The 19,902-nt window shown below is 37.6% G+C and overlaps 1 protein-coding gene across 1 annotated transcript; it reads left to right on the top strand.

Annotated features, from left to right (window-relative positions):
* The first annotated feature begins 1,578 nt into the window (after positions 1–1,578).
* On the top strand, positions 1,579–19,866 carry LOC137723809 (nuclear-pore anchor). The gene is made up of 47 exons (XM_088694062.1): positions 1,579–2,130; positions 2,369–2,515; positions 2,616–2,714; positions 2,903–3,031; positions 3,212–3,304; positions 3,401–3,466; positions 3,691–3,780; positions 3,870–3,947; positions 4,265–4,374; positions 4,465–4,585; positions 4,695–4,787; positions 5,134–5,182; positions 5,899–6,002; positions 6,077–6,145; positions 6,790–6,930; positions 7,040–7,144; positions 7,270–7,383; positions 7,530–7,608; positions 7,869–7,912; positions 10,573–10,646; positions 11,090–11,192; positions 11,351–11,485; positions 11,561–11,701; positions 11,806–11,859; positions 12,079–12,258; positions 12,421–12,468; positions 12,618–12,668; positions 12,931–13,014; positions 13,093–13,167; positions 13,256–13,440; positions 13,517–13,619; positions 14,164–14,280; positions 14,370–14,462; positions 14,741–14,896; positions 14,990–15,043; positions 15,355–15,465; positions 15,758–15,835; positions 15,953–16,102; positions 16,189–16,260; positions 16,685–16,840; positions 16,946–16,999; positions 17,169–17,298; positions 17,387–17,454; positions 17,537–17,665; positions 17,832–17,936; positions 18,102–18,279; positions 18,410–19,866. The coding sequence occupies exons 1-47, from the start codon at positions 1,822–1,824 to the stop codon at positions 19,771–19,773; spliced, it is 6,288 nt and encodes a 2,095-aa protein (XP_088550188.1). The 5' UTR covers positions 1,579–1,821; the 3' UTR covers positions 19,774–19,866.
* Positions 19,867–19,902: the final 36 nt, after the last annotated feature.

Genomic DNA, 19,902 nt, shown 5'->3' with positions numbered 1-19,902 from the left:
TAGAATAAAATGGGTTAGTGAAAAATACTTTATAGGTAATGATATTCACATACTTATTTTACTTTTTGCACATCAGTTGTTATTTTTTTCTTTACTTTCTTCAATTTATTTAATTCGACGATTATAAATTAAAAAATGTGTAATAAAGGTAAAAAATGATGTGTGGATAGCACCACCCTACTTTATCCACCATGGCATCACCATTGGCAAATTTTGTTATTTGTTTTTTTTATCTTTTTCAATTCATTTGATTCGACTGCTAGAAATTGAAAAATGTGTATCAAAAGTAAAAAATAATGTATGAATAGCACCACCCTACTTTATCCACCATGGCATCACTAGTGGCAAATTTTGTACTTAAGGAAAAAAATAAAGTTGTTTGTAGTATGTGGCAAATGTTGAAGTGAAATATGCAGGGAAGTGAAGAGGACAAGCAATTTCTAAGCAATAGGTCTCCTTTTCTTGGAGTTCGATAGCTTCACTTTGCCGTTGGCTTCTCTCTCAAAATTCGAGTTGTTTTCAAATCTGAAGTGCTAATTATTGTAAAAATCATGCTAATTCCATAGTGGTTTTGCCAATTTATAACAAAAAGACGGGAATACAAATTCCTTATCAAGCTAGAAGCAAACAAAATGTACACCTACTATTCCTGTAAACAAAGGAGCTCCATCCCGGGGAGTGGAATTTCTCATATACAATAACGAGAAACATAAACAAGCTACGAGATGCGTACATAAATTTTAGTTAAAGGAAAGAATATAAAAGGAAGTAATTAAATTCTTATTCTTTGAAAGTGTATCTCCAACGCACCAATTAAAATAAAATACCTCTGAGGTCATCATTTCTCGGTTGCAAATAAAGAGATCATGCTTATGCAGCTTGGACTGGTGTTCTCAAAGTTTAACTTTTCCTTTGATTGGAGGTGCAAAACCCCCAAGGCCTGCTACTATTCTTATGGCAGAGGCAGAAGCTCTTTCCCCTTACATGAAGGGAGCTACGTGCCAATTTAACATGCGCTTAGGGCCACGTTTAAGAATGCATATGCAAGCGGAATCAATGTTTGATATATGCTTAGTTAGTCGAGGAGTGCTACAAAAAAATCTTGATCAAAGACAAATAAATTGTCATATACTCATTTAAAATCCTGATTAAACCACTGCTTGAATTTGTAAAGGATTTTTAAAATCTTTTAAAATTTTATTTGAATAAAAATAAGGGAGTTTTAATGAAACACTTCCGGTACTGTTTATTTCAACGAAAAAGGACAATTTTACTTTAAAAAGTTACTCCTACTATTCACTTACAACACTTTTTTGTCATTTTGATTAAAACTCAAAATTTTCAAGACATTTTCACTAATTTTTCTTAAAAATAATAAAACGAGAACAAAATCGTAATTGTATTTACGCATATCCGGAAAAACAAAAATCAAACTCTATGTTGGGCCTGCCCGAAAAATAATCACAGATTTTGATGGGCTGAGGAGGGTCCACAATAAGCCCGGGTCTCCTTCTCCAATAAGATCCAGCCGAACTAGCCCAGGTCCCGGTCCAATAACGGAAACAAACCAGGGTCCGAGGAGGGCCTACAGAAAAAACCCGAACCGCCGCATATTTCCAGTGCGCTCTCTCTCTCTCTCTCTCTCTCTCTCTCTCTCTCTTCCCTTCCCTTCCCTTCGAATCAATTCCGTCGTCACTTTCCCACTCTCTCTCAATCTCTCCTCCCATTTGTCATCTTCTCTGCATTTTCCCATGAACTCTGATCGATCGTTCTAAAAGTAGGGCACAACACAAAACCCCAACCCCTACCTGATACTCGGAAATGATGCCGCTCTTCGTCTCCCACGAGGACTTCTCCCGCCACGGCAACGACGCCGTCTGGGTGGCGGACAAGGCCGACGCCTATATTCGGGACCTGTACAAGGAGCTTGAGACTGTCAGGGCCCAGAACGACGCCGCTTCCATCACGGCCGAACAGACCTGCTCCCTCTTCGAGCAGAAGTACCTTTCCATCGCCGACGAATTCTCCAAGCTCGAGTCTGAATACGCGCAGCTTCAGTCCTCCCTCGACAGCCGCCTCTCCGAGGTCGCCGAGCTCCAGTCGCAGAAGCAGCAGCTCCATCTCCAATCCGTACGAAGCTCGATATTGCTTTAATTTCTGTGTTCATTCTGTTGCTTTCTATTTTAGAGTTTGCATAATCAAATGCTTCTGTTTGTTAGTGTTTTTGAGAAGGTTGTTATAGTTATAGCTATAGCCTACAATTCTATGCTTGTTTGGTTTTAGTTTTCAGTTTTCGATTTTTTGTACGTATGAATATATTTTGATCTGGTGTATTGATGCGTTCGCTCGTGCATTGCTGTGTGTGCAGATTGGGAAGGATGGGGAGATAGAGAGGATTAAGGCGGAGGTGTCGGAATTGCACAAATCGAAGAGGCAGTTGATAGAGTTGGTGGAGCAAAAGGACTTGGAGATTAGTGAAAAGAATGCCACCATCAAGTCCTATATCGACAGGATTGTAAGATTTCTTGCATTTTCCTATTTAGCATTTCCTGAGGTGAAACCATATCCGCCATACATTTAGTGACATTTTCGCCTCCTCTTTGTTGATTCTGAAGGTACTATCTTCTGACAATGCCGCTCAAAGGGAGGCCCGTTTGAGCGAAGCGGAGGCAGAATTAGCACGTACCAAGGCTGCATGTACTCGTCTATCACAGGTCAGTCCAAGTAAAATTTATTTATAGTTCACGTCAAGAAATGAAACTTATTTTTAGTTCACTATTCCACTATCTCTTATGCTGCTACATTTTAGTTACATAGTTGCTCACCATTGGAAAATAATGTTATCTTTCAACATCTTCTGGAGCGTAAATGTGTTTACCGTGCCAAATCTTATAATTTACAGGAGAAGGAACTTATTGAGAGGCATAATGTCTGGCTTAATGATGAGTTAACAGAGAAAGTTAACAGTCTCGTTCGGCTGCGTAGAACGCATGCTGATGTTGAGGCTGATTTGTCTTCTAAACTTGCAGATGTAAGTGTAATTTTCATTATGAAAATAGATTCTCTATGTTTTATGTGGGCATCTATAAAGCATGATGTTGAGGCAGATTTGTCTGACATGGAACATAGCATTTGTCTGTGTAAGCATGCCTGTAAAGTATACACATACATTTATGTATTTATTTCTTTGCTTGATTTTTAACATTTCCAGGTTGAGAGACAATTCAATGATTGCTCTAGCTCTTTAAAATGGAACAAGCAAAGAGTGAGGGAATTAGGCGACCGGCTGACGTCTTTACAGGAGGTGGGGATATATTCCTTTTGGTGTTCTAAAATATGTTTTGTGTGGTTCGTCAGTTATGTCTGAACTGACATGTTCATACTTATTTCACACTTATAGGAGCTCCACTCATCTAAAGATGCTGCTGCAGCCAATGAAGAGCGATTAACTGCTGAACTCTCAACAGTGAGTTCCTTGAAATAGCTTTTATATTAAAATTTCTTTTATTTAGCCATATGTTCGACTGGAGTCGTTGTGAATTGAGTTTTATAGGTTATTAGTTAATAAAGTACTAGTAACTTGCTTTCTGCTTTGAGAATGTGGAGGATTAGTTAGTTCTATCACAATGGTTGGCTTCTTTAATTACTTATTTTGGTTATATTTAATGTGAAAATTTGTTGTTTTTGCAGTTAAATAAGCTTGTTGAACTATACAAAGAAAGTTCTGAGGAATGGTCCAAAAAGGCAGGAGACCTTGAAGGTGCGATCAAGGCTCTGGAGGTGATAATTTCTTGGTTAATCTCGTTTGTCTTTATTTTATTTTTTATTTGGAGTTTCTGTATTATAATTTTCTGTGTGCTATCATGTAGACACATTTGAATCAAGCGGAAAATGATTACAAGGAAAGACTTGAAAGAGCAGAGACTGCAAGAAATCAACTTGAGAAGGTATCTGCATTTCTTCCCCTATTCCCATTGATGCAAGGGGTAATTTTATTTTATTTTATTTTATTTTAAATTTTCATGAGCATGGTTATTCTGCAATCTTTTTTGGGTATGATGATTTGAGATGGGATATTGCTGGTAATTGTATTTTTTCGTTTGTTATAATGTTGTTGGCTCTGTTTATTTTCTCTGGACCTCCAGACAATAAGGTGTCTGAGTTTCATTTTCATTACGATGTTTATTTTTTTTTCCGTTAGTAAAGGCAGTGCGTAACAATGTTTCACTGTATTTTTTTGCCCCTTGGGTTATGATGATTATAGGAAGCTGCAGATCTTAAAGTGAAACTTGAAAAATGTGAAGCAGAAATCGAAGCTAGCAGGAAATCAACTGAGCTTAATCTTCTTCCACTCAGTAGTTTTAGTACCGAGGCGTACGTTTGGAGAATTTTTGGTTTGGAGCTCTTATAAGACTGTACTGATATGCATGTATCTTTTTGTCTGAAATGATTTTTTTGTTGCAGATGGATGAATTCATTTGAATCTACCGACATTATTGAGGCTGATCAAGCGGTTGTCCCAAGGATTCCTGCTGGTGTTTCAGGAACAGCATTAGCAGCTTCACTTCTGCGGGATGGCTGGAGTGTGAGTAGTTATTTCAATATACTGCGAGTCATATTTTGTCATCTCTTCAGTTTATTGTTTGTGGTTTTTTTCTTGCCTTTTGTACTGAATGCCTCCCCTCCTTATATAGCTTGCAAAAATGTATGCTAAGTACCAAGAGGCCGTTGATGCCTTTCGTCATGAGCAGTTGGGAAGGAAGGAATCTGAGGCAGTCTTGCAACGGGTATGATCTATATTGTGATTTATAATACGTCCTCTTTTTGGGAATGGACATTACTCAAGATCATGCCTCGGTTTGTTGAACCTTCGTAAAATTGTGGGACTTGTGTTTGCATACAGGCTTTTTTTTTTCCCGATAAAACCTTTTTATCAAATTATTAATATGTCCTCTCTTTAGGAGTGGACAATACTCAATATAGTGCCTGTGTTTGTTGAACTTGCATAACATTGTGGGACTTATGTTTGCATACAGACTTTTTTTTTCCTGATAAAACCTTTGTATCAAATTATTAACCTAAGTTTTTATGTGTTAGGCTGATTTACTTCTGTGTTGACTCCAATTATTGCAGGTTCTATATGAATTAGAGGAGAAAGCGGAAGTCATTTTTGATGAAAGAGGTATATTCTTATATATATATATATATATATATTCTTATATTGGAAGCAGTCATGTTTTACTATTGATAGTAATGACCATTTTTCGTGATTCGTGAATAAGGATTAAGTGAATTAATACTTACTCTGCATCAGGAACTGAGACATTATATTCTATTGTTTGGCATTTTATGTGTTTGAGAAGTCTATTGCATGCTAGGATGAGGACCAATGATGTTAATAGCATCTGCAGGGAATGAAAGTAAATTATCGAAATGTTTTACATGGTATATGAATAGGCGTTCCCCTGAATCACTAAGAGTCCAAATAGTGATGCTTTAGTTCTAAACAGCCATTATAAAAAACAGACATTTGTTGCCTCCCTGAGCAGGATTGCACATCTCAATTTCAACATGACACTGTTTGCTGTCATTTAGGTTCTTCACAGTTAGGCTATATAAGAAAGAGTTAGACTTCTGGTTTATGGGTTTGGCACCTCATCTAGTTGTTTCTGGGCAATTTCTACTGCTGCATAATTTTTTCATATAAATATCCACTTTTAGGCTAACAAAAGCAAAAAAAAGATCTATTATTTTTACTTCTGATTGACCATATGATTGAACCATGTGTTTATTATTAAAAATATAATAATTATTTGGTGAGTGGACAAGGTAAACTTGTTGCTTGCAACTTACAGCATACTATTTGTTGCACTGAAATTACTGTTGTCATCTATGTAGATGAACATGAGAGAATGGTTGAGGCATATTCTATGATCAACCAGAAATTGCAGAACTCGATTTCTGAACAGGCAAACTTGGAGAAGACCATCCAGGAGTTAAAGGTTTTTGACGTTATCCTGATTTTTGTACATACTTCATTTTTGTCTATCATATATACTTATGCATTTTTTTCCAGGCTGAGGTAAGGAGGCATGAGCGTGACTACATGTTTGCACGAAAAGAGATTGCTGATCTCCAGCGAGAGGTAATAGAAAAGTGCAGATTGATAATAAGATGCATGTATCGTTTGCTTGACTATTCTTTAATAAATTCTTGATTTTGGCAAGTGGCAATGTTATGTAACCTTCATTTGTTCAACATACCAGTAGTAAAAAATACTCCATACAGGTCATCATCCTCATTTCACTGTCTAATCAGACCTTTAAGTGGATCACGGTAACACATTACGCACTAACATTAATTCGTATCACACCGTATCCATATCCGTATCTGTATTTATGCTTCATAGGTATGACAAGATAGCTCACTATATTAATCAAATATCCATTTCTATATTTCAAGATCATATGCTATTTATTCGTGCTATTATTTGCCTTAGAATTATATCATTTGCTATTAATAATACATGTCTTACACATGCATCAATATGCTATTGTACTACATCGAGTGCTTGTATACATTTTGCCTGACTACACTGCATGATGTTTTACAAGATAACCTTTTGCCATAGTTTGTAGTGTCCTATAGTCTTTCAATATTTATTCAAAAAATACACTCCCGCTAATTGCAAAAATGTGCAAGCTTTATTGGTCACTATGAGTTTAAATTTTTGGTCCCTTTTGTTTTATGCCATTATTTTATTATCTTGTGTTCTACGATAACATGTAGGTGACAATCCTTCTGAAGGAATGCCGTGATATACAGCTTCGTGGGACATCATCTGGTCATGATAGTCATGACTATGATACTGTTGCCGTTGTTGAGATGAACACTGAATCTGATGCCGAGAGAGTGATATCTGAACATCTGGTAAGCTTGATGCGCATTTTCTTTAATATGACACTTAAAACATATGCTTTTTCTTTTTTGTGTATGGCTGATTGTATCGAATTTCTTTTCGGTTTAACAATGCAAACAGTTGACCTTCAAGGAAATAAATGGACTAGTTGATCAGAATGTGCAGCTTAGGAGCCTTGTTCGGAATCTTTCTGACCAGCTTGAAAATAGGGAAATGGAGTTCAAGGTTGGTGTGAGTTTCAAATTTCAATGTTTGTCAGTATGGAACTTGTTTCTTTAACTTAGTAGTTAGTACTACCACCTTGGCTTGTGAAAACTATTTGATAAGCTGATGCGAATCTTGAACTACAGGAGAATTTTGAAATGGAGATCAAGAAGCACACTGATGAAGCTGCCTCTAGAGTTGCGGCAGTGTTACAAAGAGCTGAAGAGCAAGGGCGCATGATTGAATCCCTTCACACCTCTGTAAGCTCTTCTTAAGCCTTCTGAGTAGCTAGGGCGCACATATTTGTTATTTGTACTATATTTCTTTTTTCCTTTTTGTGATGGCAATCACATACTGGTGATGAAAAGATTGCCCTGACTCTTGCATCTTCATAATTTCTACTTAGGTTGCAATGTACAAAAGGCTATATGAAGAGGAGCATAAACTTCATTCTTCTAGTCCTTGTATAGAAGAGGCTGCTCCAGGTCTGCCTCTCGCAAACTATATATTTGAAAAAAAGTCTAAAGATCAAAGGAAGTACAATTCATAAATATGCTGTCTCTTTCTCTCTCTACATATTATATACACACACATGTATGATATAGACCTCTACAAAAGCTGTGACTATCTTCAGATTTGCTAGTAGATGGAGTAGTATTGTAGATTGAGAGGTCTTAACATATTTTGCTTCAATGCAAAAAAAAGAAAAGGTAATGTGGTACAACTTACTTATTGTTTTTTGCAGAAGAAAGAAGAACTGGCGTCAAGCTTCTTTTTGAGAGTTCTCAGGTATTGTGATCATTGGACATTATATAAGGAAGTGCATGTTTGGAATTGTTGTTACTAGGTAATGTTAACTACATTGAAATATTTGAGAATCAAAGAAAATGGAGAAGAAAGAGTAACTGAGAAAGATGAACTAGAGAGAATTTAGAGAGAGAAATATGAGACGTGTATATTGACTTCAAAGAAATAACTCTAACCAAATACTAACAAACTTGCTAACTGTATTGCTAACTGTATTGCTGACTTGTACCCTTATTACTCCCCCCCAATCTCAACTGGGGAAACCCAGTTTGAGATTGGAAGAATTGAGACATGGTAGCGCTGAAAGTGTAGACTTGGGAAAACCACCATTGGATTGATACCCAAACATCTGTCCATATGTAGCACTTTGACTAGAGTCACCACTTTGGATTAGCCTGCTGCAAACAAGAAAGCACCCTATCCTCATCCTTAGTTTCTTCACACAACCATACGACAGAGAGTAAGTGCATAGGCAATTAAGAACCGCACATAGGCAAATAAAGACTGCAAGAGCTAGACTTTTGCTAAGACAAGTAGCTCCGCATCCTTGTCTTCGTTGCAGGAAAAATCCCACCTTTCGAGCTCGGAAGGAGCTGCAATGAATATCAATTTATGTGCCTTGTCCATTCCCACCCTTGAGTGGCCATAGGCAGACACCCATCTCAATAGAGACCAATTGCATTTGAACCCACATGACGTTGCATGAAGGAAGATGAGCCTAACTGCAACTTTTCCTAGTGACTTAAACTCGGTGAGGCGTGTTACCCACAAAGCCTATCATCTTATGCCAAAAAATACTCAAACCTTATCGCTGAAGCTTCTAGCTTTCCCAAAGCCCTGAATCAAACAAGTGTACCCCATGACCACTTTGTAGCTGTTGACCAAAAGCCTATGTCTGTCAGTCCAAATTTCTTCCATTGCCTTACAGATAAAGACACCATGTATTCCTCTGCCTCTATCGGGAGTTTTACACAAGAACAACCTTCTATAAAGTAGTTGTAGCACACCCTCATGCCGGTATAACAACTTCTTACGGAATTACCTTTCGTGGGATTTACCGTCAACAATCTCATTCAACATTGGCTTCGGCCTTTAATATTTACAAAAACAGAAAATTAACAAACTATAGTGTGGCATCGGCCTTAACTATAGCACCACGGGATCGCCCTTTGTGGATTTTACTAGAAACAACTTCTTTGAACAATGCATCGGCCTTCACAATTTCAACAACAGAAAATCAACATCTATGTAGGATTACCCTTTGTGGGATTTACCTACTCATAAAACAGGATTACCCTTCATGGGATTTACCGTCAACAACTTCTTCCAACTTTATCTCTTCAAGAAACATACAACCGGACTTCTAGTAGATACATGCTACAACTAAACTGGTTAGACTCTGAAATTATAGGCTGAGATAAGCTCCTGAACAATTCCTACCCAATGAAGAGACAGCAGAAATTCAAGGACTTACGGTACATAATCTTGAAACTAAGTCCCATTTAGAACAAATTATGATAGCAACAGCTGCATTATCAAAACCATGAGTAACTTCACCAGCAGGACAGCAAGAATCACCCAATTGAGAGTAAAATCCACAAACCATCAACAAAATACTTATTCTGACAGTACTGAACCCCAATATCAGAAAACAACATGAAACTCAGAAAAGATGATCGAAAATGAGATGAATTCATGCCTTAATTTGGATGAAAACAATTGATTGTCACATCCCAGAAGTAATCGCACTAAGAAATCATTCCAATTTTTCAAAGAATTCAGAGAAAGTGACTGGAAACATAACCTTCACAAAAATCTTGAGCTGTCATTTTGTTGAACATGTGGACTGCACAATTATTATTTTTTTCTTTAACTTTCCTCCACACCAGAAAACCGAGCACTGATCAAAGTGGCAGAAATAGAGCTCAAAGAGTGATCTGCGAACTCCACCAAGAGGAAAGAAATAGACCCAAGAAACCAACAAATCACTCTTGACAATTCGGTCGAACATATAATGTGCAAGAATGCACTAGACAACTGCTTCCAATTCACCACTTCATCTTGAAACCCAGAGGAAAAACCCAGAAACAATTCAACTCTTGAAAAACCCAGAAATAATTGAATTCTTGAAAAGTCGAAGACGATGAAGATCCGATCCAGATGATTTAGAGCCTCGAAAGTAGTCAATATCTCATTGCATCAACAGTACGAACCCATAACCACAAAGTTGAAGAAATAGAGAATTGAACTATGAATACGGAAGCATAAACGATCAAATACGCGGAAACGATAGAAAGTAATGAAAAAAAAAAAAATGAGAGGAGGAATCGACCACCAAGATCCATGGCGTGAGCCTTGGTGGCTCTGATACCATGTTAACTACATTGAAATATTTGAGAATCGAATAAAATGGAGGAGTAACTGAGAAAGATGAACTAGAGAGAATTTAGAGAGAAATATGAGATTTGTATATTGACTTCAAAGAATGAAGAGTACACACTCTGTTTTTATACTAGAAAGCCTAACAACTCTAAGCAAATACTAACAAACTTGCTAACTGTATTGCTAACTGTATTGCTGACTTGTACCAATATGTAATTTGTACTGCCATAAGATATGATAGAAAATATGAACTAATGTAGGAAGCTACAAGAAAGGCCCAAGACCAGACGGCAGAACGAGTGAAATGTCTGGAGGAAGATCTGGCAAGTACCAGGTAAACAAAGTTGTTAACTGTCCCTCCTCAGAGATCTTTTATTGTATTCTTAAGTATGCTTTTCGTACGTAAACGTCTCTTGGTATTTATCTAGACTTTTGACCTCTTGTCAAAATTTTGAATAGTTAGTTATTATTGTGATAATCTTGGTGCCTACTATTATTTTGATTTGTTACAATAGTCGAGTGGATCAGCCTCGAGATCTACGAAGCCAAGCGGTGCCTTCGTATGGTCAACGAGCTGGATGAAGCTCGACGGGAGTTGATGGCTGCTTTTCGGCAGGCGCAACAATTCTTTCCCAATATAATCCATCTTTTTTGGGTTTATTGGTTTAGTAAAAGTTTCTGCAATGCAGTTTTGCTCTCCTTTTTGGTTAGTTTGTTATACTGTCAACCTCATGTATTTAGTTGCCTATTCAATAACACTTTGGTTTTTATGGTCAGGAGTGAGATCATATCGTTGCGGTCAGAGCGTGACAAGTTGGCTTTGGAAGCAAATTTTGCTCGAGAGAGACTTGAGAGCTTTATGAAAGAATTTGAGCATCAGGTGATCTTTTTGTTAGAATGTGTTGTCAAATATCTCTCTCTGCCCATGGCTCATTTTTTTTTAAGTTTTAATATTGGTGCGGTGTGATATGAGTCATATGACCAATATACGTTCAAGTGTTAATTTATGTTTTCTTGTTTGTAATGCATAAATATCAGAGAAATGAAACAAATGGTGTTTTAGCAAGAAACGTTGAGTTCTCTCAGTTGATAGTTGACTACCAACGAAAGCTGCGTGAAAGTTCTGAATCCGTTCAAACTGCTGAGGAGCGTACTAGGAAGTTGACTATGGAGGTGACGCTTATTGTCTTAGTTTACGAAGCTTAGTCACTTTTGAAAGTTCTCACTTTACATCTTGTATCAATACAGGTGTCTGTTTTGAAGCATGAAAAGGAAATGTTGGAACATGCTGAGAAGCGTGCTTGTGACGAAGTTCGTAGTTTGTCGGAAAGGGTCCATAGACTGCAGGCCAGCTTGGATACTATTCAGAGTGCCGAGGAAATACGTGAGGTAGCTCATCTCACTTTGTTCTTTTTAAGTTAATTTTAATTGGATGTTTACGTTCATCCCTCACATCTCATTTCTGGATTTGATTTTCTATCGTGCAACTACAGGAGGCAAGAGCTGCTGAGAGGAGAAGACAAGAAGAGTATACGAAACAAATAGAGGTATGTACTCATAATGTTCCACCTCTAGCTCCATGTGTACACGTGATGCTTCAGATATTTTTTTTCTTCCGGTTTGATGGGGTGGTTGTCTATGGGTTTTTTCTCTTTGGGTTATACTGTTAATTTGATCCATGTGGAAGTGTTCAAATAGAAACCATACTTAATGTTAAGGTCTGTTTATTTAAGGGCGTAAATATTACAATATGATTACATTCTCAGAGGGAGTGGGCTGATGTCAAGAAAGATCTACAAGAAGAGCGAAACAATGCCCGTACTCTCACACTTGACCGTGAGCAGTCCGTACAAAATGCTATGAGACAAGTTGAAGAAATGGGAAAAGAGTTGGCTAATGCTTTGCATGCTGTTGCATCTGCTGAGACTAGAGCTGCTGTAGCCGAGGTCCTTTTTCCCTTCATTTTCGTGTTCTATATATATAATCTCCACTATATGTTTGTAACCGCAATTTCAATTGGCTCACAGAATAAGCTCATGTATCATTGTTATCCCATTCAATGTCTATGATTTACATGATAAGATTTGAATTTTTTGTTGATAACACAGGCTAAACTGACTGATCTGAACAAAAGGATTAAGTCCTCTGATGTTAAGGTATATTTTCTAATAAGCGGTGTTCTTGACATGTCTGAAGTTCGTCTGTGATATATGTCATATTCTTAACCAGCTTTGATTTTCCTTAATTTGGGACTGAAGTAATTCTGATATAGTTTTCCTCTGCATCTCTTTTTGTACTGATGCAGGTTGTTGATGTCGATGGTGGGAGAGGATCTTCCTCCTTGACTAGTGACGAGGTCAGTTCTGCCGTTTACCTGCCTATTTCTTGAATGTTGCTTACTTTTTCTTTGTTAATTGATGTTTCTGGGGTTGCCATTTCTAATATTATTCTGTTTTCTTTGTTACTGACATTGATATTTGACGATTTCCATAGACCCAACCTATGCATTTGTTTATTTTCATTTTGTTGACGGTGGTTGCTTTTTATTTTGGGAGATTGTACCATTCTTTTGTATTGAGTTTGAGTCATTTAATCCTGACATTGCCTTGGTTGATTAGGCTTTGGTGACATTGTGTGCTGCAAAGGAAGAGATTGAAAAGTTGAAAGAGGAAATGCAAGCTAACAAGGATCACATGCTACAGGTACTTACTGTTCCTTGACTTGCTTAATATCTTAAAGCCTACTGAAACTTATGATTTATCTCTATTTTAATTTCACAGTATAAGAGCATAGCTCAGGTAAACGAAGATGCATTGAGGCAGATGGAATCTGCCCATGAAAACTTCAAGATTGAGGTACTACTCTCTGTATTTAGTTTCTGGATGAATTAGTACTTCAATGTCCATCAGTTTATACGGAATTATGATCCCAAATACTTTACAGGCTGAAAAACTAAAGAAATCGCTTGAAGTCGAACTTATTTCTCTAAGAGAGAGAGTATCTGAACTTGAACACGAGTGTAGTTTGAATTCTCAAGAAGTTGCTTCAGCGGCTGCAGGAAAGGAAGAAGCTCTTTCTTCCACTCTATCAGAAATTACAAGTTTAAAGGAAGAAACCTTAACTAAAACGTGGGTTCCTCATATTTTTCATTATGTCATGAATTTGATTATTCCATTTGGCATCTCATCTCTGTTTTATTTGTAGTTCCCAAATTGTGTCACTGGAGATTCAGATATCTGCTTTGAAAGAAGACTTGGAGAAAGAACGTCAGCGATCGCGTTCTGCTCAGGCCAATTATGAAAGACAGGTTAATCTGCATGTGTTTGCTTTTTCTTGTATAATTAGGGGTCAAGTGATTTGTTGCTTTTCAATTAGAAAAATGGTTTATAAACTTATCCAAACTGGGACTATTGATTCTCATTGATTAAACTGTTCCACTGGGCCTGTCCTGTCAAGGTTTGAAATGTTGGGGGTTTCTTGACAGCAGTTTTTTTTTAAGTCTTTTACTCTATAGGGTTGTGGTTTGATAGTGGGTTTTCAGGTGGTTTTTTCTTGTTTACTTGTGTTGCTTGTCGGAATTGAATTTTAAGGCTGTGATCGAGTCCAATCAGCTGAATATTTCTTATGAATATGTAATTAACTGTTGTTTAAGAAGTTTTACATGCTTTTAAATTAGTCGTCAAAGGCTCTGATACCCCGATTTATCCCAATAAAAGGATGTCAGCAATTATTACTATAATCTTCCTTCAGTAGCTGTTGAGCACCTGAGATTGACATGTTTTACATATTGTTTCACCCTCATATACATTTTATTCACTGATGGCTAAGGAATGATTCTTTATCTCGTTCAGGTTATCCTCCAGTCGGAGACAATACAGGAGTTGACCAAGACATCGCAAGATTTGGCTATGCTCCAGGAAAAAATGTCAGAGTTACGCAAATTGGCCGATGCACTCGAGGGCGAAAATGTAACTTTACTCTCATGGGAATTGTCAGTTTGCCATAAGTCTTGTTTGGTTGTGTTATGCAAGCTGATTTTGTTTTATTTGACTTACAGAATGAACTCAAGTCTAAGTGGGAATTTGAGAAGGCAATATTAGAAGAATCAAAAAATGTTGCCGAGAAGAAGTACATTGAAATCAACGAACAGGTTATTGCAGTGCATTTTGTCATGATTTGCAGACTGTCCTCTTTTTCTATCAGTTTTATGTCTGAGGTCGACTAAATTGCTGTTAATAATCTGTACAAGTCAAGTTTGTTGAAACCTAGTCCTGTATTTGATAACCAATTTTAGGACTTGATACGGAAGATGAAATTTTGTGACTGAATCTTGCATTTAGCACATCTTATTGGAATTCTGTTCCATATTTGAATTTTTCTTTTTTCATATTCCCTTGTCTTCTTCTGAAGCTCCTACTTTGTTTGCAGAACAAAATACTGCACAGTCAACTTGAGGCTTTGCACATTCAACTAACTGAAAGAGATCGTGGTTCAGTTGGAACTTCTGCAAGCACTGGTCCAGATATTTCAGGTGATGCTGGTTTACAAAATGTGATAAGTTATCTTCGACGGACAAAAGAAATTGTAAGTTCTTTTGCTGTTATCAATGTTCTCTCTTAACAGGCAGAGACTTATATATAGTATAATTTGATATTATTATTGTTTTCAACTTGACAGGCGGAGACAGAGATTTCCTTATTGAAACAAGAAAAGCTTCGATTACAATCACAAGTGGGTTTGTAAAAGGCGTTTTCTTTTTGCTTATCCGCCATTATTTGTTATTTTACAAATGGAAAAATGAGGTTGTGATTGAACTTTAACTCTTGACATGAAAAAAGCCTTGTCATGTTGCAGTGTTTTCCTATAAAATTTCTGACTAGGAGGTCTCTTTGTTTTTGTTCCTATCATTTGATGGTACCATGTGCTCTTGCATTTATCCTGAGGATGTTTGTCTGTTGTGATTTTTGTATTTCTGTGTTATCATGGTTATTTCATCTGTCCTTGGTTGAATTCATGCATTCATTTTATATTTGCTTTTGTAGCTTGAGAGTGCTCTCAAGGCTTCAGAAACAGCCCAGTCATCACTTCATGCCGAGCGCACTAATTCAAGATCATTGTTCACTGAGGAGGAAATGAAATCCTTGCAACTACAGGTTAGTTTCTTTTCAATGTGTTCTATTGTTCTCAAATTCCAGAGGTATATTATACTTCTTAGCTGTTATTCCTTGATCTCTTTCCATTATTTTGTTGTAATATGGTGTTTCTCAAACTACATGTGCAGTGTCAGTATATTCCACTCAAGTATTTAACCTTTTGTTTATTTGACACTGAACTCTATTCTGTGTTTCTGTGGACATTGTACAGCAGACTATTTTGAGATTATATCCCAATACCTATTATTTTCCCCTTCTAACTTTATGCTGTCCTGATGAAATGTCTTTGCAGGTTAGAGAAATGAACTTACTTCGTGAAAGCAATATCCAACTCAGAGAAGAAAACAAGCACAATTTTGAGGAATGCCAGGTATTTCAAATTTTTACTGGAAAGGATTCCCTCCGTGTAGATAATTGTTCTTCGTCCATGTAAACATGACTCATTATATATAGAATATATATATATATACCTTTTTTTTTCTTTCAGAAATTCCGTGAAATATCACAAAAAGCTAGAGCCGAGACTGAGAACCTAGAGAGATTGCTACAGGAGAGGCAGATTGAGTTGGAAGCCTGTAAGAAAGAAATTGAAATGCAAAAGACAGAGAAAGAACACTCAGAACAGAGGGTTCGTGAGGTATTGATCTCGGAACTGCAGATAAAAGTACAAATGAGCTTATTGATGAATATATTCAATATTCTAATCTACTCTCTTTCTTGAAGTTACTTGAAAGGTATAGAAATATTGATGTTCAAGATTATGATCGCGCAAAGGATGATGTTTGTCAGTTGCAGGTAGGCTGACACCTTTATAAGCATATTAATTGCTTTAAGCTTGCATTTCTGCTGTTAGTTATTATATCTTTGCCTCTTAGTTGAGATATACTGACGTGTTATCGCTGCTATGTGTGAATCCTTGTCCACATTAAAAAGATGTTGAAAAACATTACAAATGATGATAGTATTTTAATCCTCGATGCTTTATCAGTGGTTACGTAACTTATGTTATGCATGCGATAAACTTTAACTTGTTTGTCCCTTTTTTGGTTTACTTTATAATTTGATTATCTGTACAAACTAAGGTGTGCTTATAAGTGCATTTGTATCTTACTTTGTTTCAGTTCCCTTCAAATATCAAATACTTAATGTGATTTCTTGTGCTTTATTTTATCATTGTTATTGTATGCTTCTTTATTAATTTTAATTTTTATGTTCTTAGAAAAAATTGGAGGAGAAGGATTCTGAAATACTAGAAGTCAAGAAACTTCTTTCAGAAAAGAAGGAGACTGTATCATGTTTGGAGCGAGATATTGCTAACTGCAGATTGGAACTGACTGAGATGGAGAAGAGAATGAGTGATGCTTTGCAAGCTGAGGTACACCTTAATTTCTGTATTCTAAGATCAGATTTGTAGAAGTGCTTGTCATTGGATTTCTTATACGATTCTCTTGTATAACCTTCTTATGGCTGACATGCACAGGCAAGTCTAAAATCAGAAATCGAGAAGCATAGGAAGATGGCCACTCAGTATAAGGTTTTTTTAAAATTTCATGTCCTTTATAATGAACAATTATTACTTGAAATTAAATGCATATATTATTTCTAATCCTCTCTTGACTAGTTTTTGACATTTAAGTGTTGTGTTATAAGGTGAAAACTTTTCTTATTTGTTGGTTGGTGATTAACCATTCATCAATCTGCAGAGGAGGCTCGAAATGTTCTCAAGAGAAAAAGAGACCGTTTCAAAAGAAAAGGAGACACTATCCAAGGAAAAGGAGGAACTGAGCAAAGAGAATCAGGCTCTTTCTAGACAGCTGGAGGAAGTCAAATTAGGTATGTTTAAACCATCCATCAGTCCTTTTCCATTCAGTTGTAAAATAATCCACTCATTATCTGTTTGTGTTATCGGACTGTCTTACAGTGAAACGAGCATCAGTAGATACTACCGGGGTGCAAGCAATTAGGGAAGAGAAAGACCAGAAAATTCAGGTTCAACTTGATGGTCATTTTTGTTTTTTCTCTCTCTTTGACCTCTTTCACAAGTTGTGACTCGTTTACTATGCTCGCTCAGCTTCTGGAAAAGCATTTGGAGAGGCAAAGAGAGGAGCTGAGAAAGGAGAAGGATGAAAATCGGATGGAGAAAGCAATGCGCAAGAAGATGGAGAAGGCTGTAACGGATTCCTATAATAATGTTGACCAGGTTTTCTATCTGTCCATTGTTGTAAATTCCATGTCAGTTAATACATTCTACCCATACATCCTAGGCTTTACTTCTGAAATTCAGGTGGACGTGTTCTTAGTACTTCAATTTCAATATGAATATATGCTGCATTACAAAGTGATGCATGTGATATTTTTTGCTTTAGGACAAGTCGAACTTCATGAATGAACTCGAGAAGCATAAGCAGGCTCTGAAGCAGCTTTCAGATGAACTTGAAAAGCTGAAACATGCAAAAGACAGTCTTCCTCAGGTTTGATTGTTATTTATCAAACTGGAAAGCAGATTCCTTTCACTCACCTTATGAATATCTATATTCTAACTTGTTGTACGTACTTTGTTCATCATATTTCAAAACCGTGTTTATACTTGCTGTTTCACCTGGGTTTGTTTTAATAGTATATTCCATGTATCTTAGGGTACCTCAATTGTTCAACTGCTTTCGGGAACCATACTGGATGGTCTTGCTGCTGCCTACGGTTTAGCTGTCGAAAATTTCGAAAAGACAGCACATTCAGTTCACAGTGAGTTTGGAGCTCACGGTGTTCTTGCAAACACTCCTCCAGTTGCAGATACTTCATTACCGGCTACCTCTGGTACTTTTGTTAAGCAATTCTTTTTATACTGAGGATTGGTTTATTCATTTTTCATTCCCATCCTTCATTTTGTAAATGCTGCTATTTCTTTATTCATGAGTAAATTCGTTAACTTTGTGTGCCAATGCAGGTACCGCTCAAGCACCCACGGTTGTGTCTTCAACGAGTCCTGCAAGGGGCTTAGTATCCAAAGCAACTGAAGAGAGGGGCTTAGCATCCACAGCCACTGAAGAAAGCGCAAAGAGAATCACTTTACCCCAAGGCAATGTCGAAACCCGTAAACAAGGAAGGAGATTGGTTAGGCCCCGGCTTGTAAGACCTGAAGAACAACAAGGTGATGTAGAGATGTCAGAGATGGAAGGGACCCGCAATGGGGGCAAACAAGCACCATCGAATGAAATGGAAGTTCAAGGCAATGCTACTTTGCCACAACAGCTGCTTCGGAAACGTCTTGCTTCTTCATCTACTTTTGAGTCCCGTGAGGAATCAAATAACCAAGGGGAAATTTGTCCTGAGGTGGCAGCACCTGTTTCAAAGAAGGCCAAAGGTTCAGATTCTCTACAAGGGACTGAAGGGCAGCCATCTGCTATTTCAGAAAATCTTGGGTGTGTTCCAGTCAAAGATGAACCTTTAGACGTCGCTGTTGATTTGCCGCAAAGTTCAAACGAGGAAGCTGCTGTTGATGCCGAGAAAGAAGAAACTGAGACTGCTGGGGAGAAGGTTGAAGAGCCAAATGAAGGACAGTTTGATGGTTTGAGTCAAGTTGAATCACAGAAGGATAGTGATTTAGTGGAGAATGTGGATGGATCAGATGGAAAAGATCTACCATCGCACGATGGAGCCAAAGATCAGGTTGAGCTGGAGCAACAGTCCAGTGATTTTGGAGGAGACCGAGAAGAGGGAGAGCTGGTCCCTGATATTTCTGAGCTTGAAGGTGGTGATGCGATGGGCAGTCCTGAAATAGGGGAAGTTCAACCTGAACCTGTAACAACTCCCGAGGCTTCCCCAGCTAGGGGGGATGATTATGGTGTTGCTGCTGGTTCTGTTGTGGATATCGGTGAGGTTAATTCTCCAGAGGTTCTTAATGATGAGAAAAATGATGACATTGATGCAACTGAAGAAGCTGCTGATGGTTCCGATAAGTCAATTGATGGTAATGACCATACTGTGACGGAGACTGACCAGGCTGCCGAAGCTACCTCAGTAATCGTAGATACCACTTCAACAAGTACTACAGCAGAAGTAAGCGTTTCAAAACAAGCTAGTCCCAGTGTTACTGCAGAAGAGGTGAGACAGGTGTCTCCTGTGACTATTCCGTCAACTACCATAAATTTAACAACACGAGCTCGGGAGAATGCACGCCGAAGACAACAGGCCAGAGGGCTTTCTACTACACCAAGCACAGGTCGTGGAGGACCTGTCGGAAGACAAACCGGAAGATCTGGACGTGGACCTCCTGGACGTGGGCGTGGGCGTGGACATCCTCGTGGGTGAACATCAGGCAATCAAGGTTGAGACCAAAATTTATATATCCCCCATACTGCCATTGAAATGAGCATAAGGGGATTGTCTCTATTTTTACATCCATTTTGTAGTTGAACGTGTTGTCGCGATTTACAGTGT

The sequence above is a fragment of the Pyrus communis genome, chromosome 5, assembly GCF_041283825.1.
Source record: "Pyrus communis isolate YQ-2024b chromosome 5, ASM4128382v1, whole genome shotgun sequence".
NCBI classification, from domain to species: domain Eukaryota; kingdom Viridiplantae; phylum Streptophyta; class Magnoliopsida; order Rosales; family Rosaceae; genus Pyrus; species Pyrus communis.
Note: the sequence above shows the minus strand (reverse complement) of the source record. Positions and strands in the feature narration are given on the sequence as shown.